Source organism: Chelonoidis abingdonii, chromosome 8 (genome assembly GCF_003597395.2).
Source record: "Chelonoidis abingdonii isolate Lonesome George chromosome 8, CheloAbing_2.0, whole genome shotgun sequence".
In the NCBI taxonomy this organism is placed as follows: domain Eukaryota; kingdom Metazoa; phylum Chordata; order Testudines; family Testudinidae; genus Chelonoidis; species Chelonoidis abingdonii.
In genome coordinates, this window is record NC_133776.1 from 59,225,001 (window position 1) to 59,252,019 (window position 27,019).

The 27,019-nt window shown below is 50.3% G+C and overlaps 1 protein-coding gene across 2 annotated transcripts; it reads right to left on the reverse strand.

The window, feature by feature from the left end:
• Positions 1–340: 340 nt before the first annotated feature.
• Positions 341–24,624, reverse strand: SPRY3 (sprouty RTK signaling antagonist 3). 2 transcript variants are annotated; one of them, XM_032772296.2, is made up of 4 exons: positions 24,569–24,623; positions 13,053–13,236; positions 10,611–11,252; positions 341–3,133 (listed from the first exon to the last, which is right to left on the reverse strand). In XM_032772296.2, the coding sequence occupies exon 4, from the start codon at positions 3,054–3,056 to the stop codon at positions 2,184–2,186; it is 873 nt and encodes a 290-aa protein (XP_032628187.1). In that variant the 5' UTR covers positions 3,057–3,133; positions 10,611–11,252; positions 13,053–13,236; positions 24,569–24,623; the 3' UTR covers positions 341–2,183. The 2 variants fall into 2 exon arrangements, with proteins under 2 accessions (XP_032628187.1, XP_032628191.1); XM_032772300.2 differs by lacking the exon at positions 13,053–13,236 and having other exon boundaries at positions 24,569–24,624.
• Positions 24,625–27,019: the final 2,395 nt, after the last annotated feature.

The following is a 27,019-nucleotide window of genomic DNA, read 5'->3' on the forward strand; positions in this document are numbered from 1 at the left end:
CCAAACCTTGCATATGGCACCATTCACAGCAATATCATGAATATTATTATAATAGTCCTAGCCATCGTAACATTATACTTATATATACAAAAATATATCAAAGTAATTCTAAACGAAGAAGAGGAGTCAGTGGATAGGTGTGTGCAACGTCTGTGCCCTAAACATTGGAGTGCCTTGGAGGAAGATTTGGGACAGTTGAGGGATTCGTTTCACGTATATCTCCAGCTCTCGCACATGCTGTAGCCCTCCTGAACCCTTACTCCAATGGAACAGGAGGGTTATTATGCCTTCTTCTCTTCAGACACACACACACACGCACGCGTGCGTGCGTGTGCCTCGGAGGACGGATGTGATGGTGGGATATAGCACTGAAAGGTCAACCTGGCTTTCATTCCACAGGCCAAGTTTTTGAAGTCATTGGGGTTGTAACTGAGAGTTTGGCACCATGTTTTTACAGCAGAGATGAGTGAGCTGGAAATTTCAGATTACAATCTGGATCTGAACTTCCTCAAGGACCAGGAACATACAGATACAGGGGTTTGGTTTGGCTTATTATAGGTGTTAACCATGAACCAACACCCAGATCCAAACCTCCCCATAGTCTGAAGATTCCAGACCTCTGGATTTGGTTCAGACCCATCTCTAGTTTGCAGAAGGTGTCTCCTGTCTCAGAACACCTGTGTCAACATCAGGCTTTTGTGTAGTTTTCTCTATAACATGTTGAGATGAGTGAGGACGCTGAGGCACTTTGGCTGGGGAGAGAAGGCGGGCTTCATGCTTTTCCCATCCCATTCTGCTTTCTAACACACAGATCTCCCTTTCCCCACCAGCCCAAAGCTGGAGCCTCAGCTAAGCACCATTTTCAGGGCCAGGCAAGGATGTGATCATTTTTACAGCATCAGCACAAGGAGAGAAGTTGGGGTTCTTAATTGTTTTTAAGATTCAACTTTCCTTTTCTTTTATTAAAGTGAATTCAGTGCTGGTGAAAGGTACCAGATTGGCAGCCCCAGAGACTGAAGGACTCTGTTGATCTACTGGGCAGGGCAGAAGGGCAAGCTTCCTACACATTACCCTACTCATATACCTCTCTCTGACATCCAGAGGTAAGAAGGAAGGCCAGGTTCCATGGCCCACCCAGTTCTTGGCCTCTACACTGAGCCTGCCAACAGGAGTATCACTTGTGGCAGAGGCTTACCACCAATGGATGGACTGAAACCACCAAGTCACCACTAAACAGATGGTGTCACCTGTCAGTCACCACCAACCTGGGCTAGAGTCACAGTGACACCTTACATGTTGTAAGGCTCTGCAAGCAGACCTTTACCACTCCCTCAGAGTATCTAGTCCCCCTGCGCCTCAGCCTGGGATTTAACTTGCTTCATGTTCTTAGCCAAATCTACTTTGAAATACCAATTACTACAGTGATTTCCGCTTGCTGAAGACCCACTGATGTACAAAAGTGGGAATGGGACTCCTTTCTGTCCACATCACCCTTTCACACCCTTTCCATGCCAGCATGATCCTTAATCTATCCATATCCTATTTCCACTGACCAGTGAGTCCCTAAAAACTGGATATTTGGGCTCACTTATTTTCCTTTTTACCTTGAAATTATTGAAAGCTTTATCTCTTGATCTGCTAAGGAGAGTAAGGTGTTGCCATTGGTTGGTACATTGCAATGGCTCATCTCCCTTTGCAGGGGCTGGCCTATAGCACAACAGCAAAGAAAATTGAGGAAAAGCCTGTGAGAGGTGCTACTTAGGAAAGCTGCAGACAGAAAATGGATGAAAGAGACGTGGGGGGGTTCTGTGGTCTGGTCCCCAGAGGATTCTAGTGCTTGGACACGTCACCCTTTTGAAACCCACCACAGAAAAACAGCTCCTAAGGCATTCTGAGGTCACAGAGTCCTGAGCCAGTTCCCATGTTGAAAGCCCCCTGTTGATCACTAGTGCATTGTCAGCATCTGATTCCCTCTGTCTTAGTCCTTTGCCAAAATGTGCAAACCCCGCCACGTTTGACTTGGGCACAAAAGCACGATTCCTTTGTCTCAAGAACGTGCTTCACACTCCATTTGTGGGGCTTGGTGGCTGGCAGATTGTTCATCTGTTTGCTTTGTGCCCAAAGTGGGTATGCAGCGGAGGGAGGTGAAGGAGAAGAATAGCCAATTCCGCTCCCTGGGAAGGTCATACCGGCTTATCCAGAGTCTTAGGGAAAGGCGTGCCACTGGAGGAGGAGATCTTCCTGCAGACTGTGTTGGTGTGGTTCTGGCAGCGGCAGCCAGGACGTTTCAGACTATCGTAGCCCTGCTGGCAAAGTTTGAGGCACCCCAGCGTAGGGAAGTAGCAGCAGAGGCAGGGCATGAGGAGAGAGAGGAAGCTCATAGCAGCCCAGCGGGCACAGCAGGACCCCGAGCTGCAGGAGCAGGGGTCATCGGCACAGGTGTCCTCATCGTCAGTGGAGCAGTGATAGAAGACACCCTTGACACAGCACAGGCAAGTCCCATAGTCGATGAGACTCTCTGGGGAGCAGAGGCAGCGCTGGTTGCAGACCCAGCAGGAGGGCAAGCTGCGGGCAGCTGTGCAGCGGGCACACTTGCAACGCCCACACTCCTCGCAGATGAAGAGGTGTCCAGAGTGGAGGGTGGCCATCTCCACTACACCTTTCAGTGGTTCCTCAGGCTTCAGGTCACCTGCTCTGGGCTGTGTCCGGATGAGGGAGTGCGCAGAATGTGAGGGTGTGACCCCACTTAATAGCCGCTGGTCCGAGGTGGTGGTGCTGTGAGACACAGAGCTGGCAGTGCTGGAATGACTCAGGTGCTGCTGCAAGGCCGACATCTGGTGGTGGTGGCTGTGGCTGCGGTGCAGGTCCTGGAAGGTGGAAGACACCAGGCAGTCCTGAGACCACTCTTGCTTGTGGGCCTGCTGTGAGAGGGATGGGTTGGACTGAGCTTGCTTGAAGGAGATGGCGGGTCTTTCCACATAGTCATTGCTGGCACGGATGGAGCAGATCTGGTCAATGGAGAGGACTTGTTGGAAGTCCTCAGCAGGCAGATCCATTGTCTCGTCACTGTTGAGTTCAGCCACACTGGATGAGAGCAATAAGGGCTTGCAGCATCAGGGCACATCGGAAAATCCTAGGGAAGAGGGACAGAGCAGGAGAGAGAGAAAAGACACCTGAATTACAACCGTAACCCCATCATTGAAACAAACCAGGAAACAAAGGGTGATGGGACAGCCACAGACAAGCTACTACAGGAACATAAACACCAGAGAGGGAGAGGAATTATTCCACTGGGCATAACTGGGAGGACTGGAGTGAGTATGAGGACAGGAAGACTTAGTCAGCTAATAAACATTTCTCAATGGTGAGATCTATTGCCCTGTCACAGGGTCACTCAAGCAAAAAGTAATACTTTGATCTTTGCTAGTGTCTCCCAGCTGCAGAGCTCAAAGCACTTCGCAAATACTGAGAAGTTAAGTCCCACACCTCCAATATAGGGAATTATTGTCCTTTTTTCAGAGAGGTGGCAACTGAGGCCCAGAGATGTGAAGTGACTTCTCCAAGCTACACAGAGAGCCTGGGACAGAGCTGGGAAGAGAATGATGATCAGTCCTGTGGTTTCCACCCCACCCCACCCTTCCCTCTCTTGCACAAAATGCTGAACATATACTTTATGGATCAATCCCTGCACTGGCCAGGGGATGAACAAGATAAGCCAACATCTAAATTTCTGATGTCTTTGATTCAGACTTAGTTTCCCATTGGTTTTTGCTGGGGTCTCAAGAGTATTTCCATTCATACTCCATGACACATAAAGATCATGCTTACCTCCTTCATGAGCACTCAGAGAAAAGCATTTTTTTCCTCCAATAGTGACAAAATGTTCATGCTAACCAGATCTACTCCAGGCCATCAGGGTTTGTTAGAGGATATGCTACCTGCATAGAGGCTTCCAGGATTTTGTTTTCAGAAAGCTGTACTACCTGATTCTCACTGCAGCACTGGAAACATATTCTGGCTTTATGCCAAGTGGTCGCAGAGATGGGAATGGCCTCCAACCATGCTGTTTAAGGGAAGCTCAAGGTGAGACCAATATTCAGGGGAAGATCCATGGGTGGAAGGTATTTGCCATCTGACTCAGCTTCAAGGATTAACGCTCTCTCATGATGACAGCATTTTTGGACCTGGGTATGGCCTGTAGGAGGAACAATAACCTGAGCGAGACACCTGTGACCATAGAATATTGGCAGTCCTGGGGGAAGAGGAAGAAAAATGTGAACAGGATTTGTGTGCCTATGGATTCTAGTTACAGCCTCATGGCAGGGATAACCAAAACTAGATAGTTCTTATAGTGCTGCTGTGTGCAAACTGGGGTACAGGAAGTGACCCAACAACACAAAAGGAGGGAAAGTTAATTGTTTTGTGTTGTACACTGAAAACAACACCAGCCTGGGTTGCAAATCATTTTAAGTCATGATTTTTTACTGTACCTATTGGTGGTACCTATCAACAGTATGTATTTTCCATTGACAGCTGGGTTGCTGTGTAGTATTTTCTGACTTTCTTATGACAATCTGTCCTCATCTTGCAAGTTCTACAGGCAACCATATGGTGCATGGACGTTTTCACAGCCCACAGTTCTGCAGAAGGAAGCTATTTAAATACTGACCCTCTTCACTGGCTTTAGACATATTCAGAAAACCAGTCTGATGATGACAGAGGAGACTTGCCTGTAGGCCAGAAACTGTGGGTAAAATACTACCCATGCAGTACAAAGTGGAGAGAAGATTGATTTTCATTAGCTAGGCTGACCTTGAAAGAACAGACAAGAGCAAGGCAACTTACTTTGATTGTTAAAGTGAGATCTGTCCTGTCCCTAGTCTCCAGAAGGAAAGAAGATGCAACCAATCTGATTTCATTGTATTGTATTGTGCTGCTAAAATATCTAGTCTGCATTATGGGAGGAAGGGATTAGGATCAGCTGCTTAAAGAGACTTCAAAGATGCACCAGGACTGCCTTTGCCCAACAGTGGATTTTCAACATTTCTTAATAAGCGTTGGACGAGTGGTTTCAGTATCTTTATAATGCCTTCTCTCTAGCCATCATCCCACCGGGGGAGGATGGGGGGAGGGGGAGAAAGGGGGGGCTGTTCTGGCTAATGAGCCAGACCAGGTAGCACTGACAGTAAATGTAGGGTTTTCTCAGACAGGTGGTCCCTAGTCAGATGGGCAGCCAGGAATAAGACCAGAAGAAACTAGTTTAAGAGGGAGGGGTTAAGTGGGGGGAAGGGCAATAAGATCCAGCAAATGTCAGGATGAATACAGAATGGCCATGAAATGCACCAGACTCTAACAAGATGTGCTCACCATGTCCACTGTGTAATGGACAGTCTGAATGAGCTTCTCCCCAGAAGTGTACATTATTGACTGAATGGGTTCAGAAGAGTAGGGAGTCATTAGGTGCAAATAGCAGTCGAAGCTAGTGAAGCACAATGATGCTGAGCCATTGGGATGGCTAATTCAAGGGGGGTTCTGTGCAACACCCAACCCAGTAGATGGGAGCAAACAGCTGGCCCTAAGGAACCCAAGGTAGGCTTGGATGTCTAGAGAAAGCTGGGTAGGGAAGGCACATGGGCTCATAGGACTTCTATGCTGTGTAGGCTGGACAGCTACAGTCCTTGAGACCATGGATTATGAACAATCAGTTGAATTGGTAATACAGTATGTAGGATCACAAAGAGTGAACTTGGAGAATGAATTTGGAGAACACAAGAGCCTGGAGGGCAGGCTGAATGAGAGGGGACTGAACTTACGATGGAAGAATCCCATGTACCGCTACAGGCTGGGGACCAACTGGCTAAGTGGTAGTTCTGCAGAAAAGGACCTGGGGATTACAGTGGATGAGAAGCTGGATATGAGTCAGCAGTGTGCCGTTGTTGCCAAGAAGGCAAACGTCATATTGGGCTGCATTAATAGAAGCATTGCCAGCAGATTGAGGGAAGTTATTATTCCCCTATCTTCAGCACTGGTGAGGCCACATCTAAAGTACTGCGTCCAGTTTTGGGCCCCCCACTACAGAAAGGATGTGGACAAATAGGAGAGACTCCCGTGGAGGGCAACAAAAATTTTTAGGGGGCTGGGGCACTTGACTTATGAGGAGATGCTGAGGGAACTGAGGTTATTTAGACTGCAGAAGAGAAGGGGGGGGGGATTTGATATAAGCCTTCAATTACCTGAAAGGGGACTCCAAAGAGGATGGAGTTAGGCTGTTCTCAGTGGTGGCAGATGACAGGACAAGGGACAATGGTCTCAAGTTGCACTGGGGGAGGTCTAGGCTGGATATTAGGAAAAACTATTTCACTAGGAGGGTGGTGAAGCACTGGAATAGGTTACCTAGGGAGGTGGTGGAATCTCCATTCTTAGAGGTTTTTAAGGGCCAGCTTGATGTAGCCCTGGCTAGGATGATTTATTTGGGATTGGTCCTGCTTTGAGCAGGGGGCTGGACTAGATGGCCTTCTGATGTCTCTTCCAATCTTAATCTTCTATGACCTTCTATGATTCTATAACTTTGTCCAGGACATGTGAGCAGTACTGCTGCTAATTCCATGGCTGTGCGCCAGTATAGGGCCTGGCCCAGTGGATCACACTCAGGATCTAGAAAGGCACCAGAGGGTAGGATATGGGTCCCATAGAACTCTAGATCCTATGCAGGTAGCATGAGCTAGCTGGAAAGAAACAGGACCCAGAGAGCATAGAGTTTGGAACCAAGACCCAAAAGGTAAGATGTGAGGGTTCAAATGACAGTAGAACCCAGCAGTTTTGAGGACAGTATGACTGAGTGCTAGGACACAGAACTTGGAAGTTACTATAACCCAAAGGAAAGGACATGGAAACTGGAGAGCACTGGGACCAGCAGGACTACGATAAGAGACTTGGAAGGCAATGGGACCTGCAAGGCTTGAACACTGGGGCCTAATGGCTAGATTCTGGGATCCAGTGGGCAATAGGATCTTGTGGACAGGACTTTGTACTCCGATGATAGAATTCAGGAACCAGTGAGATCAAGGATCCAGCAGGACTGGGATCTGGCAGGTAGGATTCAGGATACTCAGATACATTGGAGAGGAGTCCAGATCCCTGGGCAGAAGCCTCAGCAGAGAGGATTTCAGACCCAGTGTTTTCTAGGACCCAGTGACTACAGTACACTTTCAGACCTTCCTGGTCACTGGGGGTCAGTGGAGTTGATTCTGGACCTGTTAGAATCTAGCATTCAGTAGCTATAACGCCAAACCCAGTGGGTGCCAGGGCCAAGAGGATGTGATTCGAGGTTTGCTGGAGGCTAGGCTCAGAAGATACGATTCTGGACAGAATGGGCACTAGGACCCAGCAAGGCTCCCGATGCCCAACAGGATAAAAATGGATTGAATGACAATAAATTGTTTGCCATTCCGGATGTGATGAATCCAATCCAGCCGGCAGGATGGACTGAAATAGATACTGCAGGCAAAGGTAAAGGAAAAAAGTCAGGGATGAATAGGCAGGGAACTGGCAGCCACTGAGAGAAAAAACTACTACAGCCTGTTTCAGATCAAGAGAACAGCCCATTCAGCAGGGAGCAGCAGCAACAACAGGAGCTGGGAAATTTACTAGGAGTGGGGTGAGCTTGAGATGCACACACACGCACTTCTGTCTGTTGATGTATCTACCAAGCCATACCCATGCCACCACAGATCAGTGTGGCGAAAGATTCACAGGCCAGATCCTCTGCTGGGGTGAATCGGCAGAGCTCAGCTGAATTCAGTGGAGCTACCCTGATTCACACCAGCTGAGGAGGTGACCCCAATACTGTGTATTTAGACGCCACTGGGGCTTAGGGTGACCAGATGTCCCAATTCTATAGGGATGGTCTTGATTTTGGGGTCTTTTTCTTATATAGGCTCCTATTGCCTCCCACCCCCTGTCCCAATTTTTCACATTTGCTGTTTGGTCACCCTACTGGGGCTTGCTTTCCTCTGGATCCAAGGGTACTGGAACAATTTGTATAGTGGGGGTGCTGAGAGCCATTGAACCAAACTCTAAACCCTAGATATGATGGAAACCACATCAGGCCTCCTAGTTCCAGCATCTGTCTGGTCCTATAAGACTATCTGTGCTAGTGTTATGGGGCCACATCCTGCAAAGAGCTGGGGACTTGCAACTCCCAGCAGGTTCAGAGGCAGCTGCAGGAGTTCAGCCCAGCTGGGGATTTGGCCCATGGTTGAAGTTGCAAACCCACTGCCATAACAAATTTCTCATAGCTGTGGGGAGGGGTTATTGTCAGCTGAACTTTTCCAGTCTCGGTCTCAACCCAAGGGGGAATTATATGGGAAAATGTGAGCAAAATCGATGCACTTATTTATGAGCTCTAGCTAGCTCTCTGTCTGTCTATTTGTCTACCCCATACACACCCCTCTATCTCTCTGTATATCTGTCTATATATCCCCATAACACCCCTCTATCTCTATGTCTGTCTATCCCTGTACAAGTTCCTTTGTCTCTGTCTGTCTATCCCCATACCTATTCTTTTATGTGTGTATGCATGTGTGTCTAGCCCTGTCTGTCTGTCCACCCCATATATATTAGGTAGATCTAGCCTCATACCTCTCTCTCTCAGGAGTTTGTATAGTATTCTTCATGAGAGCGTCTAAGCTAGAGGTAGGCAACCTATGGCATGGGTGCCGAAGGCGGCACGCGAGCTGATTTTCAGTGGCACACACACTGCCCAGGTCCTGGCCACTGGTCCAGGGGGCTCTGCGTTTTAATTTAATTTTAAATGAAGCTTCTTAAACATTTCAAAAACCTTATTTACTTTACATTCAACAATAGTTTAGTTATATATGATAGACATAGAAAGAAACCTTCTAAAAATGTTAAAATGTATGACTGGCACACAAAACCTTAAATTAGAGTGAATAAATGAAGACTCGGCACAGCACTTCTGAAAGGTTGCCGACCTCTGGTCTAAGCTTTTCAGAGCATGAAAAAAAAAATCACACTTTTTCCATCAAAAATATTTGTTCATTGGTGTCATCATTTGAATTGCCAATTTTCTTCTCCAACCCCCTCTTGCACTCCAGAAGACCTGGGTCTTGTCTGGCACCATCCCATCCCCCACCCCAACTCCAGCTGAGGTGATTCCCATTGCCTGTCTTCTAGTTCAGCCTTTCCCTGGCAGAGGAAAAGGGGAGGCAAGGCCATGGCTTTGAAAGATAGCACTCCCACTCCCTTGTCCAGAAGGCCCACAGCCCACTGAAGCCTGGCTGCTGCTGTCACGTTGGCCTTACAGCTGATTTTTCCTGTACCAAAGGAGCTTGGTATCTCCTCTGGGCCTTGAAATACCCACTTTCCCCAAACCTGGTGCCCAGTGCAGTTCCCATGGCAGCCTAGGAGTTTCACTGTTGACTTAAGCAGGTCTAGTCCCATTTCCACACCCCTCCCATAACCCCATTAAAAACCCGAGTGCGCACAGCCATTCATGTCTCTGTTCTGAGTCTGCTTTCCCTCCTGCCTACAGTATTGTGTGTATTTCATATCATTAGCTCCTTAGTGAAGAGCCCAGACCAATCACCTGGCTAACAGGTAGGGGCTAGCTGCTATTCACCCGCGCTGGTACGCTAATGAGACCCTTTGCCCGAGGTTTCCCTCCCGCAGGCCCGACACCGCTATCTCCCAGCCTGATGATCGCTGCCTGACAAGCCCCGGAAGCCAGGCAGTTTTATGGCCCCAGGCTACCCAAAACCCTGTGAAGTGGTGCGATAATGGGCCATAGGCGAGACTGTAAAGGCAAATGATTCACAGGCGCTTTCCGCTGCAGGAAACATGCCGAGAAGCCAGGAAGGAGTTTCACAGGGACCGGGCGAGGAGATCGCCTCTACCCCGGATTGTGAGACTGGCGGTGCCGGGCTCCTTTCTCTCCTTCACTATCCCGCGCCTCCTGCCAAGGCTCCCTCCCTGCGTTCCTGGGGAGGGACCGTGGGCCGGTGCCGTGCGGTTCAGCTCCCGCAGCCACCCCCGAGCAGGGACGCTGGTGGCAGTGCACCTTCTCCAGCCAGCGCCTCCGCCCAGCCTGGCTCCCAGAGCGGGGCTTGCTTGGGAACCGGGCGAGGTTCCAGGACCTGTCGGGCACTGGGTGACCTACTCCCGGCGTCTCGGACACAGCGGCCGGACTAACACACGCCTCCAGCCGTGCTGCCCGGGAGCTGCTGTGCTGGGTGTGCGAGGCGAGCCCGCGAGCTCGCAGCCCACGAGGACACACCAGGCTTCTCCCTCTGCTCCTCGCCGAGTCGCCACAGCCCCTGCAGGGCGGCGCTACAGGTGCACGCCGCGTCCAGGCATGCACTGGCTCCGCAGGCTTTGCGCGGCTCAGCTCGCCAGTGCGCGCCCCAGCTGGCGGCGCATCCCCGCAGGGCGGCGAGGAGCCGGAGAGGTAGCACCCCGAGATCGCTCGCGAGTGTTGGGGTTCTGAGCCCCCCAGGCCGGCGCCCAGCAGTCTGCTCCGCTCCGCTCCGCTCCGGGAGACAGTCGGGGGTCTCCGCGGGCAGCCCGCATGGCAATGGGCGAGACGCGCTTACCTCGAGGCCAGTGCAAGTCCATGCTGCTAACGGCACTTTCCCAGCTGGGGCCAGAGCCCCGCACGCTCCCGGCCCGCCTCTCGCTGGAGAAAGTCTGAATGAAAACTCCTTCTCGGTCCTCCTCAGAGCCAGGGCAAGCCCCGCTCCTGCCGCCTTTCCCTGCGCTGACCCAAGCTCGGGAGCTATGTGTGCGCCGCTAAGGGTTAGTGAGATCCCGCGCTACAGCGAGCAGCCTGGACGCCCAGGTTCCCTGCCCAGATCCGGCCCGTCCTCCCGCTACAGCCTGCTGGGCGGTGCGGGGAGCCAGCGTGAGCTGGGCAAGGCTGCGGGGGCTAGTCAGGTAGATGCTGGCGGTGGGTGAGGGGTGGCTCTGGGCAGTGGGGGGCTGGGGCTGCCGGCTGGCGATTTGTGAATGCAGCTCTCCGCCGCGCTCGTCTTGTGAATGGGTGAGAGGGGAGGGGTTTGCTGCTCCTTAGTACAAGCTCGCTTGCTTGCTCCGACCCCCTGTTCGCTCCCTCTGTCGTTCGCCTTCCCGGAGCTGGAGCTCTTAATGCCTTGGCTAAGTGGCGTCATCCAGCTGAAATTGAATCGGCCCATTAGAACTCCCCATAGGGCTCCGTGTATCCGCTCCCTGGATAATGACTGCAACAGAATTAAAAAAGAGAGAGAGGAAAAAAACCTAACCGTATTAAGGAGGCTCCATTTCAATATTTCCGTCTGGAGAGCGCTGCCTCTCTCTCCCCCCCCCTTCCCAAAAACTGCCCCGGCAGCGGTTCTGGACCAGGCTTACCCCCCGTCACTTAACCCCTGAGTGGCTGAGCTCTGCTGGCTACCCCGATGGTCTGACTACCCTCTTTTCTCCATTGTCCCCCTTCAGCTCTTCTCGTTCTCCAACCATCTTCCCAGCCTACCAGAAACGGGGAGGCTGATCACCTAGAACTCATAGACTCTAAGCTCAGAAGGGACCATCCTGATCATCTAGTCTGACCTCCTGCACAATGCAGGCCATAGAACCTCCCCTGCCCACTCCTAAAATAGACCCAGAACCTCTGGCTCCCTTACTGCCCTCCTCATATCATGGTCTAAAGACTTCACATTACAGAGAATCCACTGTTTACGCTACTTTGAATATGATAGTGATCAGTTAGACCCTGAGCAAGACCCACCAGCCAGACACCTGAGAAACAATTCTCCACAGTAACTCAGAGCCCTCCCCATCTACTGTCCTGTCTCTAGCCATTGGGAATTTTTACTACTAGGAGTGGCTGATGGGCCACATGCCATTGTAGGCAGTCCCATCACACCATCTCCTCCATAAACTTACCAAGTTCAATCTTGAAGCCAGTTAGATTTTTTACCCCCACTGGTCCCCTTGGAAGGCTGTTCCAGAACTTCACTCCTCTAATGGTTAGAAACCTTCATCTAATTTTGAGTCTGAACTTGTTGATGAACAATTTATAGCCATTTGTTCTTGTGTTCACATTGGTGCTTAACTTAAATAACTTCTCTCCCTCCCTGGTGTTTATTCCTCTGGTGTATTTATAGAGAACAATCATATCTCCTCTCAGCCTTCTTTTGGTTAGGCTAAACAAGCCAAGCTCTGTGAGTCTCCTCTCATAAAGTAGGTTCTCCATTCCTCTGATCATCCTGTAGCCCTTCTCTGCACCTCTTCCAGTCTGAATTCATCTTTCTTAAAAATTCATCCATGGCTCATGCCTCTGTACAGCTCAGAGGTGTCAACCCCTGCCAGACTTTAGATTTGGCCACTTAGGGCCAGGTTTTCAGACACCGGCCTCTGGTTCTTTTCCTCCACATGTGACCACCCTCAATAATCTACAGTTTTGCACCCTCAGCGATCTACATTTCACTGCTGCCAGTGAGCTGGTGATCAGGCCCTGACTTCAGTGGAATGGATCCTGATTCAGAGCCATGGAAGTGAGATGAGGAGTGCTTGGATGCCAGCCTAGGTTGGTCTGGGAAGGATGGCCTTGAGGTTAAGGCACTGGCCGCACACTCAGAAGAACTGGGTTCTACAGCCAGGCAACCTGCCTCCAACCTGATGGGATCCTACTACAAGGTTCAGTTGGGGAAACAGTGGGACCCTCTTGGGCTCAGGTTGGGCCAGGTTGGCTCAGGTTGGCTCTTCTCCACGCACCTGTGGGGGCATCTGTGCACCCTGGCAGCTGGCACCTCATTGTGCTGCACTCCAGAGTCGGTGTGCCAGCTGCAGAGTCATTGCACAGCACATTCACCACACCAGTGGCTGCAGATGGCAGGAGCCTGTGCCAGCTCTGGCAGGAGAAGGAGAGAGAAGCCCATGTACAGGAAATGGTGATGCTGACTCAAGGTTGGGGGATGGGGTGGGGGAGACGGGAGCTGTGTTGGAAAACCCTGTCTGGGTTGAGCCTAAAAATTAGGCCTGAGCAGATCTCTGCTACTGACCTGCTGTGTGACCTTAGGTAAATCACTTAATCCCTCTCAGTGCCAGTTCCCTGTCTGTCAAATGGGGATGATGCTCTCTCCTTTCTTCCACCCATGTCTATTTAGAGTGTAGGCCCTTCAGGGCTCATGTTGTGTGCACATTCAGTGCCCAACAGACCGAGGGCCTGATCGTGGAGGGCTGCTTCTGTAATACACATAAATACTAAATTAAACCTGAAAACCTGCAGCCGCAAGCACAGATGCTCATCTAAAGCCACCCTGGAAATGAGCTCCTTCTGCTCTTCCACCACTCTAGAGTTGCCAACCCTCCTGGTTTCTTTGGGAGTCTCCCAGAATTGGGGTGTATCTCCCAGAGGCCACTGGAGCCAAACCGGGAGATTTTAGTCTACTAAAAGTCCAGTGGTGCAGCGTGGCCAAGGCAGCTCCCTACCTGCCCTGGCTCCATGCTGCTCCTGGAAACAGCCGTCATGTCCCTGCAGCCCCTGGGGGGCTGGGAATTGTGGCCAATGGAAGCTACGGGGGCAGTGCCTGCAAGCAGGGGCAGCGCATGGAGCCCCTTGCCCCCTCCAGGGGCTGCAGTGACGTGCTGGCTGGGAGTGGCATGGCACCAGGGCAGGTAAGGAGCCTGCCTTAGCCCTGCTGCAGCGCCATCTGGGAGCTGCCTGAGGTAAGTGCCACCTGGCTGGAGCCCACACCCCTCACCACTTCCTGCACCCTCTGCCCCAGCCCTGAGCCCCCTCCTGGAGCCAGCACCCCAAACCCCCTCCTGCATCCCAACTCCGTGCCCTAGCCCTGAGCCCCCTCCAGCACCCAAACTCCTTCCCAGAGCCTACACCCTCTCCCACACCCCAACCCCCTTCCCCAGCCTGGTGAAAGTGAGTGAGGGTGGGGGAGAGCAAGCCACAGAGGGAGCGGGGATGGAGTGAGTGGGGTGAGGCCTGGGAGAAGGGGCTGGCAGGGGCGGGGGAGGGGCAGAGCAAAAGTGTTTGGGTTTGTGTGATTAGACAACCCTACAACACTCTCACATAGGCCAAGCCAGCAACATACAACAATCTAGCCACTCCCACCTCCTCCAGAAAGGAGAGGAAATACTTAAATCAAAGTCTGAATGAGTTCTAGACCATCCTGTCCATCACATTTCATCCTAGCTGAGAAAGTTTCCTCCCCACTCCAAAGCTGGATGGAGTCTTTTATGCTCCCACTCATCACCTTGGCCTCTACCATTAGCATGTCAGCAGTGCAATGACAGGCTGTAAACGGGGACAATTGTGATGGTATCTCAACCCAATTTTGTATGAAATGTGTCCTGGATTGATAGCTCCAGAGACAAGAGTCCTATCTTGACCTGCACAAGAGGTGCAGTATGAACAGTGCTTGCTATTTTCACAGCACACTGTCAACCCACTTCACCCCTGTTTTAACAGGACTGTCTCTAAGGGCTGGTTGCACATCCCTTCCTGGTACCTCTGCAGAGGCTGCTAAGGACATCAGTCATGCTAGTGGCTTTTGGGAGCTGGATTAATGTCTCCTAGGAACTGGACTGAGGCCATAGTGCTCAGGGCCATCCCTCCAGTAGCCATCTGAAGGTAACCACATGCAGTCACTCTTGACCTGAGTTGGGTTTGAACCACTGATACACAAATCTCCATAGGTCCTTGTCAGTCCCTGAGCCATCCAGTCACTGTTGCCTAGCTCCCCTTTTGATGGTCCCCATCTTCTGAACCCTCCCCTGAGGCTGATCACTATCACTGCTGATGTCTGAGCATCATCTGGACCACATGTGGACATACATGTACTTGTCGTTTGCCACTGGTGTCTTGAGAGAGTCTTGCCAGGAGAGTGCAGAACACAAGTTGCATGGACTTTGAGGGCTGGACAGAGGATTAATAATGAAAGCACGGATTGTGAAAGTGAGCTGCTGGTTAGAGAATCCAAGGAGCCTGTATAAGGGTGTGGAGTTTAACTTGTAGACACACAACCAGGTGCTCAGCTGGCTGCTGTAAACTGATGTAACCCCACTGACTCCAGTGGAGCTCTACCAATTTATTTCAACTCAGGGTAGTATGTCCAGATTCACCTCCATGGGAGCAAGGAGGCCCAGTTTGCACCTCTAAGCAAATTCACCCCTGGGACCACTACCACGTTCCCTCAGAGGTTCTGCCAAGGGAGGAGCAGCTTCAGATTCTGGCCAGAGCTCCCCAGGAGCTCAGCAGGTGGAGGCTGTCCAGCATAAACACTGAACCAGGGTCAGTTCTGTCCAGCCTGGCTCCAACACTCCTGGGGCTGCATTAGATCCCTCTGGGCCCAGGACTCTTGTACCAGTGAGGACCCTTTTCCTCCAGAATTTACCCCCACTGCACTAGCATCCTTCAAAACTCTTCCCCCTCCCCCTCCTATGTGCATCAAGCTAAAATGGGATTTTCAAAGAGGGCAAAGTGTCCAGATCCTATTGACTTTCAATGGGACTTGGGCATCTAGCTTCCCAAGGTGACTTTGAAAGCCACAGCCTAAATCGACCACTCCCACTGTGGGATTCTGGCCATTCAAGCTTTCCTCTTGGCTCACAATGTCCCTATTACAGCATATTTTGTGCTCGGCTAAAGATCCATGATTCCTCATGCTCTAAGGAGGGAGGGTGAGGAGATGAATGCAGAGATATTAACACCAGCAGGAGGGGTGGGAATAGGAGGGAGAATAGCAGCCTCCTGGTGAGATATTGAACTTCTCTTTCTGAGAAGTAAGGCTGGGAGTCAGAGATGAATTTACAAAGCAAGAAAGTTCAGAGACACTGGCAAAACAGAAATCCAGAGACAGATCCTGAGCTACCACAAACCCATAGAACTTCAGCGCCAAAGGAGCATAGGCACTTCCAGACCTGGTGAGACCCATCTAGTCCAGTGGCCAGTATCCATTGCTTCCGAGGAAGGTGGAAGTGCCCCATGGTGACAACTGTGGGATTATCTGCTCCTCACATTGGGTCTCATCTTGATCCCTACTAGTTAGAGGTTGGTTTAAACCCTGAAGCATGAGGTTTAATATCTCTTCCACAACTTGTTAGCCTTAACTATTATAACTGGGTATTCTTGTTATCTTTAGAAATATCCAATCCCTTTTTTAATCTTGCTGAATTCTTGGCCTAAATGACTTCCTGTGGCAGTGAGTTCCACAGCCTAATTGTGCATTATGTGAAAAAGGATTTCCTTTATTCTGTTTTCAGTTTGTCACCTTTTAATTTCCTTAAATGTCTCCTCCTTGTGCTATGAAAAAGAGCACTTATTTCCCTTCTGTCTACCTTCTTCAGCCATTCATGTTTTATATCCTTTATCATGCCAATTTATACCATCTGAGGATCTAGCTCCTAATATATATACACCTGTGTGTTAGTGTGTTAATAACTCCTGAGATTAGCAACACTGAATCAACCCTGAAATCTCAGTTACTTTCCTTCACCTATTGCTGAGCCCTCCAATGGGACAATGAAACTAGACCAGTCAGTTTCACTTTCAGTTTCTAATCAGTTTCACTTTCTGATTCTTATCTACTTACTGTGTTTGGATTTCCAATCCTTTAGGGAGTGGATTAATTCCCCCTCCCCACAAAAATATTTTCATTGCTTCCCCCCCCCTTTTTTTTTTAATCCATGAAATTGTTAAAGAAAACAAAATAGCTAAATTTGGAGCCTAAACTACATAGTTATGAGTTTCCATTTTAACATAACAAGGCTAAGGCAGAGTTTAGCATTATTTTCTAGACATGTTGTCCATCTACCTCCCAGTCTAACCATCTTTGCAGACAGTCTAATAATTAACCACCATGAATCAGCCCGGAAGCACTGAAGAGTAGCAGGCAGTGCAGGGGGGAGGGAGAATATCCCACACTGAAGCAGAAGATGTCTGGTTAAGTGGGTTCTGCTGACCCATTAAGGCAGGTGGCTCAATTTGCTACTTATAGAAGGGAGGTGGGAGGGGCTATTTGGGAAAAGAGGATCCAGAGTGTGGGCTGAGAGAGAGGAGGCATAGCAGCATCCAATCCTGGGGAGCAGGTTTGAACTGAAATTTTTCTTACTGTTGCTTTGTTGATAAAGCCAACCCCGGGGGGGCGGGTATTCTACACAGTGTGTGGGCTATGGCTGTAGGGCAGGTGGGGAAAGGCCCCGCTCCTCTTTTTTAACAGAGATTTTAACAGATTTCTACATCTGCCACAGCATTTCAGTTCCTTTGTACTAACACACAAACACACAAGCAGCAGCTGAGTGTATAATGGTAGCTGTAGTTGCTGTGCTTTCCCTGTGCCTTGTTGTGGGTATCTGACAGCTTGCTCAAGGCTTTGCAAGAACATGAAGAATCAAACACAAAACGTCTCTCTGTTAACCTGCCTCTTTGTCCTATTTGTGATATTGTTGGTGCTATGACACTTTGCACTTATGTAGCCCCTCCTCTGAGGATCTCGTGGCACATTACAGGCATGAACAAGTTTAGCCTCGCAGTGCCCGCACGCAGTAAATTAACATTAGCATCTCAATTTACAGATGGGGTCGCTGAGACACAGAGAGAGGACGTGACCTGCACAAGGTCACACAGTGAGTCTGTAGAGACCCTGATAAGGAACCCACAGCTTCACACTTTGAGTCACCTACTTTAACCACCCAAGACCCAAACATGCTTTCTGCCTGAATACCTGCTGGTACTGAGTCTCCCTAACTGTGTAAGATGGTCATGAGAGAGTTAACTGGGTTACCAGAGTATTACGGGATGGAGTCCGTCGCCACCCCTCTCTTACCTACTGTTTAATCAGGTGGTGCTTTCTCCCCCATACCTACACTGCTGTGATGCAATTAAATAAAGCAGCAAGTTCCCAGTCCGCAGTCCTGCGAATAGACTTATTTCTGTTGCACTGAGTGGTCTCTTTACAAAACTAACTATGCACTAATGCAGTGGACTGTGGCGACCAAGGGATTAGGACTCCCTGAGGCATATAGTATGTTGCCAAAATGGATGGTGCCGTAAGGGGTTCTTCTGTAGAAATGTGTCACTGCTGGGAGATTTCTGAACCACATCTGCCAGCCCACTTTTCCAGGGTGGGCACACCATAGGGCGGCAGTTCTTCCACAATGCTTGCAGCAGCCAGCTCTACCCATTAGGCATCTGTGACAAACTCATTACCACCACAATGCCATGCCCGTCTCTTGGTGCCCTCTTTTTATTTCGCTCATGTAGTGCTGGGGAAGGGTCCCAGACTGGCCGCCCCTGTAAACAGAAGGCATCTGGTTACCGCAGGGCAGGTAGGCTGCAATAAGGCAAGCTTCCCCCACATTGTCCTGCCCATATGCCCAACCCTGATCCGGCGAGGCCACCTCTACCATGCAGAAGGGAATAGCATTTACATATCCCAGTCAGCTCTTGGCCTCTCCACTCAGACTGCCAGTGCTGGTGCCAAATAACATCACTTGTGGTGCTTTTCTGATGGGAATGATTGTTTACACTAGGACAGGTATTGGCAACCTTTGGCACGCGGCTCGCCAGGGTAAGCACCCTGGCGACCAGGCCAGTTTGTTTATCTGCAGCTTCTACGAACTGGTTAAAGGGGAGACTCCAGCGGGTCATACTCAAGGGTGAACTGTCAGGCTGGAAGGAGGTTACTAGCGGAGTCCCTCAAGGATCGGTTTTGGGACCGATCTTATTTAACCTATTTATTACTGACCTTGGCACAAAGAGCGGAATTGTGTTAATAAGTTTGCTGAGACACCGAAGCTGGGGTATTGCTAAACATGGAGAAGGACGCGATACTTGTACAGAAGTCTGGACCATCTTTCAGCACTGAGTAAATGTAACCAGGATTAAATTAAGTAGTGAAAAGTGCAAGTTCATGGCACTTAGGATTAATATAAGAATTTTTAGATATACGGTTGGGGACGGCACTCAGTTGGAACCGATGGAGGAGAGAGAGAGGAACCTTGGGGTTCACTCGGTTGATAGCGGGGATGACTATGAAGTCCGACCAAGTCGTGCATATGGCTGTTAAAAAGCAATGCGGTTTCAGGATTGCATCGGGCGAGGGTTAATATCCGCAGGAGAGGGTGTTCTAAGTGTGCCGTTAATTACGGAGCGCTGGTGAGAACCTCGACCTGGAGTATTGTTGTGCAGTTCTGGTTCCCTGTTTAAGAAGGATGAATTCAAACTGGATACAAGTTCAGCGAGACGGGGCTAACTAGGTGATGCACCGAGAACGAATCTGTCCTTATGAAAGCGAGCTCCATATGAGTCTTGCTTGTTTCCTGCCCAAAAAAGCGGCTCCGCGAGGGGATATGCTTGCCTCTGAGTATAATATATCAGGGGATTACCTTAGGTGACGGGAGACGGAATTAATTTCAAGTTTAGTGACTAATGTAGGACACAAGGATAGCCGGAATGGGTTACCAACAATGGAATTAGGAAGTTTAGACTTAAATAGACGAAGGTTTCTAACCATTTTAGGGCGAGTGAAGTTGTTGGACATCAGCTTCTCCGCACGGGATGACGTAGTGGGGCAAAAGCTTACGGGCTTTAAGACTAAGCTTGAGTAACGATATATGGAGGGAGTATTATGATGGGAGTAGTTGTGAATTTGGGCATTCGTTTATGGATTATCGGCAGATAAGTCGTCTGCTCGGTCTGTGCAGGGATGTTGGATGAGAAGTGTAGACGTAGAGTTCTGCAGACGATTCTTGTGCTGGCTGGATGATCTTGCACATGTCAGGGTGTATAGCTTACACCATATTGGGGTCGGAAGGAATTTCCCTCCAGGGCGGAATTGGCAGATGGCCCTGGAGCGTTGTTTCGGCCTGGGTCCTCTGCCAGCGTGGGATGGGTCGCTTCTGGTGGATTCCGCCTGCAGCTTGTAGGTCTTCAAGATCCAATTTTGGAACAATTTCAAATAACCAGTCAATGGGTTCGGGGTTGTTATAAATGTGTATGGGTAGGGTTTTGTGGCCTGCCTTGTGCAGGAGGTCAGACTAGATGATCATTTTGGTCCCTTCTGACCTATGAGTCTATGAGTCTATGAGTCTGCAGGTTTGGCCAATGGGGGCGGCGGGAAGTGGTAACCAGCACATCCCTCAGCCCGCGCCGCTTCCCGCAGCCCTCATAGGCCTGGGACGGCAAACCACAGCCAGTGGGAACCAGGATCGGCCAAACCTGCTGGCGCAGCAGGTAAACAAACAGGCCCAGTCTGCCAGGGCACTTACCCTAGCGAGCCACGTGCCAAAGGTTGCTTATCCCTGCACTAGGAAATGGATCACAACTGTCCTTGATAAGAAGTCAAAGGTGGAGGGAGAGGGATAGAAGATGCAGGCAAAGGGAAGATAATGTGTTCTGTGCAGAGGACATGGCAAGGTTTCCCAAGAGGTGCTTTAACCTTAGAAAACAGGCTCTTTCTTAGATGGATGGGCTCTAGCAGGCCTGAAAGTTTCACAGTATGAGCCACTGGGAGTGCTACTGGAGAGCATTTTCTAGCAACAGTCCCCAGTGCCCAGCACGCATCCCTTTCACGTGACCCAATTCACCTCTGTACCTTCCAGGCATGCTTGCTGATTTCTGTGTACACGTTCTTCCCAGGTGGCCTGCCTCTCTGCTGTTTGACTCCCTCCTTGACCCACATGTGGCCTAACTCCTGACTACTGTTTCCCCCCCTGACTGCCAGGGATGTGCTCTGCTCACAGCTAGCTGTCCCCGTGAATCATTGGGCCTGAACTTCCCAAGCATCCCTCTCTCCAGCTGCGAATCCCACCAGTGAATCCAGGAGACATGCACTTCCCATGCAAATGGCCTCCCCATTGCCTGCTCTAATCCCCCATTCCTATAGCTTTGTCCTCCTACATGACCTGCCTCCCTGCTGCTGCTTACATCCCTAACTCCTATGACAAGACCTCTCTGCATGAGCTAGCTGCCAAGTGCTGGATCCCTCTTCAGTTCCCACAGCATATCCTCCCCATGCAACCTGCCTCCCTGCTCCTTGCTCTGTCTCCAGCCCTAAGAGACATGGAACTTGCTCCTCTGCCTCCAGCTCCAGTCCTTATGCATATCAATCCACCTCCCCAACTTTCTGCCAGTCCTCTAAAGCCAGGGGTGGCTGATAATGTCACTCAGGCTGGCGTGGGGGCATTTCTAAATTTCCTTGCTTTCAGCACTCTAAGTTCCAGCCTCAATGTGACTTTAACTTCAGTGTGTGTGAGAGAGAGTTGGTATTAAATTGCCAATCTGGTCACATGTTGCTAGAGATTTGGCAGTAGCTTAGCAGCACCGCCCCCACATTCATTTTTTTGGCCGGTGCAACTCCTCTGCTTAACGTAAGGCAGAAGAAGTTAAGAATAGGAGAAACCGGAAAATGAAAAAGGACGAGTCATTGTGAATGTCAGGAGCTCCTCAGCTGCAGGTGTGAGAGTGTTCCAGCCCTCCCCTGCCCGCTCTATGTGACAGAGGGAGAGAGGATTTAATTAACAGGCTATTTTCAGAACTGACATCCTACCCAACACTAAATATAGCTGGTCCCCTCCTCTCAAACTGGGGTTTCTTTTCTGTTAAACTTTAATAAACCTCTCCCTTACGTATCACAGACCTTCCATCCTTGTTGTTGTCCCTCCTGCCTAGCTTTTGCTTTCATGCCTTTCTTTCCCTAGTCACTTCTTTCTTTCTTCCTGTCGCCCTCCTTTCTACCATCCTTTCTTTCATTCTCCTTCCCCTCCCCACAGCCCCCTCTCATGGCCACCTTTGCAGGACATCATGAGCCATAGGAAGGACAATCACAGCCAGTGAAGCTGTCTGACTAGGGGGAAAACGAAGAGTTGTTACCTGGGCTGGCTGTGTAGGGGACACCCAGGATGCACTCTGGGCCCTGCATACCTGATGACAGGTTGAAATGTGGCATGACTGAGGTTGCCTAGTAGTCTGCCAAGTTACAGGAGTGGGTACCCAAATCTTCCAGCATGGGGATTCAGCACCTTTTTGTGGCAGCCAGCCAAGCAAACACTGAAGGCCACTGCCAGTCTAGCCTCCTGCCCAAAAGACAAGGGTAAAAGGAGCCAGGAAGATGGGCTCAGGAGACTGAGCTGAGACACCTTCTTTAGAATTGTACTTGCATTCCAAACACAGCTGTTTCCTATTGTCCTCAGCTGTTCTGCTTGCAGCCAGACTCGGGGGCTCACCACTGTGCCCAGGAAAGGGGATCCACCTGGGGGAACTGAGGAAGCCCTAATGCTGCACCCTCAGCAGAGAGACATGGCCCCACCTCCCAGGAGCTCACTATGGCTCCATGAGAAAGATGACACCCAGCAGAAAACGGTGGGAGTGCAATAGCACACCTTGCTAAAAGGGAGGCCCTGTGCCTCACCCCAGGAGCAAATGATGAAGCTGCCGGCTGGGGCCAAGGATGAGGGAGACCCAACCCCAATGCCCCTGGAGGAATTGGAGGATATGAATGCTGTGCCCCAGGGAAAGCAAGGGTCAGCCCCAGGAGGAACTGGGGAAGCCCAGCAGTGCATGCTGATATCAGATAATCACTTAGAAAATTCCTTGAATAAAAATCCATGAATATTATGAATGATGTTCATTACAGCAGTGCCTGAGGGCCAACTGAGACCAGGGCCCTATTGCTCAGCCATGTGGCCCAGATCCTCAGGGACTTAGGCACTGAGTTCAGTTGGTGTTAGGTACCTAAATCCCTTTGAGGATCTGGCCCTGTGCAAACACAGGGTAGCGGGTGGTCCCTGCCCCAAAGACCAGACAGACGCAAGGTGGGGGAAGAGGTGAAACACACCAGCCTAGTGACCAATGGGATGGCAGCAAACATCCTGTGTTCAGCCCTTGACATTGGAGAGTGATGCATTCTGGGAGCATCCCAGCTGAGCTGAGCTGAGGTTGGCTGGCCTGACTATAAGGGAAGCCAGCACAAAGTTTGGAATAACACCTTTGCCCACCTCAGTGTGGGGCATTCTGCACATGACTGCAGTCACCTCTAAGGACTTTCTCCTATGACTACAGCTAGCCTGCAAACTTGTCCTTTCCTGCCTACAAGCCTTTGCGCCTTTGCCTAGCCATCTCCAGGGGCTGTGTGCAATTCCCTTCCTTCATTAATACTGTTACCTTGAAGGTATTTATAGATTGTGAGCCTGTCCCCACCTGCAGCATTCATTTTTCGAAAGGACAGAAATTTAACTCATTCCATTGCTTTTACCCCCGTGTCACTGAGCCTGTCTACCCCTCATCCAGACTGAAAAGGTACAGTGTGGAAAGCAAAGAGGTGTCTGGCTGTTAGCAGGGAGGCTGCGGTGTAGGGGACAGTGCCCTGCGCTGCGATTAAATAACCTGGGTTCTATTCCTAGCCCTGCTATGGGGTGACCCTGGGCAAGTCACTTCACTTTCATGTGTCAGTTTCTCCATCTGTGAAATGGGGATGATGCTACTGGCCGGCTTTGTAAAGTACTCTGAGAACAACTGATCACAAGCACCAAAGATGAGCTAGACTCAGATAAACATTGTATGATACCTCCACCCCCCAGAAGGGAAAACGTGGTGACCTGGCTCCAGGGCTGAGTCACAAAGAGGTGCTTCCAAGTGGCAGATGGCTAGAGGACGCTGGGAGAGACACTGCCAGAGGACGGGGCAATGCTTGGCCAGTGCTAATTCCCAGAGCCGCCAGGAGGCAGCCCCACTAATAGTGAGTGTACCCCGTCACACCAACCTATCTAGTCTTTGTGCATTTTCTGATTTTACTGACCCAGAAAAAGACCTATCTCTGGCTAGTCCTGGAGAGATCAGACAGCAGTGCAGTCCCTTCCTGTTAACCAGCCACTGGCCTGGAATAGCCCAGCCAGTTCTGCACACCTCCGACAAGCTCTACATCTGGCCAACGTGATCTTAAGAAGATTTTGGCCCCAACGTACTTTATTAAGACCACGAATTAATAACAGAGCCCACTGTGATTCTCTCAATAGTATCACTTCTGTTCTATTCAGGTTCTTGTACTCTGCCCATTACCATGGTATCTGGGGGCCAGCATGTAGGGCATACCTCTGGGTCTGAGCCAGTGGGTTCAGGTCAAGATGGAGGTCCATTGGCAGAATGGTATATGGGGCCAGGACTGGAATAGCAGGGGCTGTGCTGGAGGATTGCATTGGCAGAGCTGTACTGGGCACCCACAGCTGGATTAGTCACGTGGGCTGCAGGTGAGAGGACTGAGGAGCATCCATAGAGCTACATGGAAGAAGTTTACTGATCTCCTCCCATTCAGTTCCTTCCCTGGCTCTACCAGTGCTCTCAGTGAGTTGCTTTCACAAAGCCCAGATTCATCCAAATATAAGTAAATGGAACACGCCAAAGCTATCCTTTCCCCTTTCACACACCCGCTATCCACTACCGTGCGGGAGAATTTCCAGCCAGAGAGTGACTCGGCTTCCTGGTGTCTCTGCTACATGTGAGTTTACATCTGCATTCAAGTGTCCCCAGTCCCCACCCCCATTCTGAGTGGCAGCTGCAGGTACTTACAGTGTCTCAGCAGTGTGTCCATTAGACCAATGCAGCTCTCTTGCTCTCGTTCTCCCCGTCTTCCTCTGGGTGTGTGCTGCCCTTTAAGTAAGAGGCCGTGGCTGCCTGCCAGACAGCCATTTCCTGGTAAGCTAATAGCTGCAGCAGATGAACTGAAAATGCATTTCCTGCCACCGTGCTGTAAAATTTTTATTAATGTAACAGGAGAATGCATTTCTGTCTCTAGCTGCACTGATGTCTGCAGGGCTGGGAGGCAGAGGGGTGGAAAGTGCATTAGGATATGGATTAGCAATGGTGCAATAGCATGGGTCTTGGGTCCAGCAAGGTTCTAGATAACACAGAGCACACACAATGCAGTGCTGGAGATTCCCCCATCCACGTGGTGTCGTTCTAGATGCATAGACAATGCAGTCATGTCCCAGAGCTGGGGCTTCCAGTGCTGTGAGACTGTAAGGGTGATATACTGGTAGTTCTGTACCGTGATACAGCAGAGGGGATGCAGTAGGGTCTGGGTACAACGGTTCCTGAGTGCCATGTGCAGTGATCCAGCAGAAGGGATGCAGTAGGGTCTTGGTGCTGGTGGTTTCTGGGTGCCATGTGCGGCGATCCAGCAGAGGGAATTCAGTGAGGTCTCAGTGCTGGCAGTTCCTGGACACCATGTGCTGTGATCCAGCAGAGGGGATTCAGTGGGGTCTCGGTGCTGGCAGTTCTTGGGTGCCGTGTGCAGTGATTCGGCAGAGGGGATGCAGTGGGGTCTCAGGTCTGGGGGCTCCAAGAAGGTAGGGTTAGAATGCTGGCTGGAATGCTGTTGTGAGTGTGCAGAAGGGATATGGTTCTGTTGGGGATTGGTTAAATTTGTTGCATAATTAACACAAGAACAAGGTTAACCCTGGGGTGCAGATATGGATCTGGAGTGTGACTTCCCCCAGGCACTGAGATACCATGGCAATGGGCATATGGAACAGCTTGACCAGAATAGCACAAACGAGGAGTTATTTTATTTCTTTTTAATATTCAGCCTTTTGCTAGTCCTAGCCAGGTTCAAAGCCCCATGGAGACATTACGCACGGCTTCCCCCAGAAGAGGCCTCTACTGCCACTGCCAGACATGAAGGCCACATAACACCCCATCCCCAGCACCAAAGAGCAGAGATGAGAGAACACACTCATGAATGTATGGGAGGCATGGTCCCTTTAGAAGGTGTTGTGAGGATGAGGAGATGGAAGGCTGTGGGGGTGTGATGGGACAGAGAAGAAAAGGTGCCTCTGATGTACCTAAAATACCTACGTCACAGTGTCCTCGACTTATCTACAGCACCCTCCATTCTGTAGGCTAACCGCACACCACTGAAATACAGCATCCTCTGGGGTGGGACAAAGCAGCTGAGTTAGAACACATGTTCTCCCTCTATCTCTCATCTACTGCCTTTCTCTGTCCCTTAGCTTGACTTTAGCACAGGTTCAGTGTGTTAACAAATTCGGCAGTAGCCGTGCCAGGTAGAAGGTGAATCTCCTGTGGCCGTCTCGGTTACTCCATAGCAAGGGGGCAGAGGGAGCAATTTTCTTTATTTAATGTTATTAATCTGGTTGCTTTGCCTATCATGGCCCATTCTACTGGGGGAAGATAGATTGGGCTGAAGCTCCTCATTGTCAGTCATGAATAATTTAGTGCTGGCTGCTAGCAGGGCAGGAAAGCTTTCCAGTCTGCGGCATGCAGAAGCTGATTCAAAAATTCCACTTTAAGCAAGAGAAAGATACAGAGAGAAAATAACAACACTGAACCCTTCACAGCCACATGCTTTGCAAAGCCAGGTCAGCAGCAGCATCCCCATTTCACAGATGGGGGAAACTGAGGCACAGAGAGGGGATGGGACTTGTCCAGTGGCAGAGCAGGGAATAGAAACAAAGCTCCTGAATCTCTCTTATAGGATACAAGTGACTCCCACTGAGGTATCCTATGAGGCAAGAATCAGGCCCAGGTCTGTGTACTCCGGAGGTATTGAGGAGGTGAAAGAGAAACACTTAAAGGAACAAACCAGATGTATTTCAACCAGGTCCAAGGGTGTGAGGCAGACGAGGGGGATGCCTCAGGGGCCTCGTCCAAAGCACAAGGAGGCACTGGAAAGACCCTTGTTGACTGCAGTGAACTTTGAAGTAATAAGGACAGCATTCCGCCTGCCCCTGAGTTAGGCCAGTCCAGAGCAGAGGGGAATGCTGGGAAGGGCAGGAAAAGCACGGTAAGTTAGAGGAGAAGCTTGTGATTTGGGCAGACAGATGGGTGGATCTGGCTCATGTATGATCTCTGGTGGCACCACAGGGCATTCCTGCATGGACACAGCCTCTGTGTCCCCATTCGTGCTAGGAGATGAGGAGGGGCCTGGACTGGATTTGCTTGATTGCAGCAGCCATTGATTCTCACAGGCTTCTGTGTCAGGACCATGAAAGGGTGGGA

Excerpts from the sequence above, each read along its gene's own strand:
- SPRY3 (XM_032772300.2), bottom strand. The coding sequence starts at position 3,056 with ATGGATCTGCCTGCTGAGGACTTCCAACAAGTCCTCTCCATTGACCAG.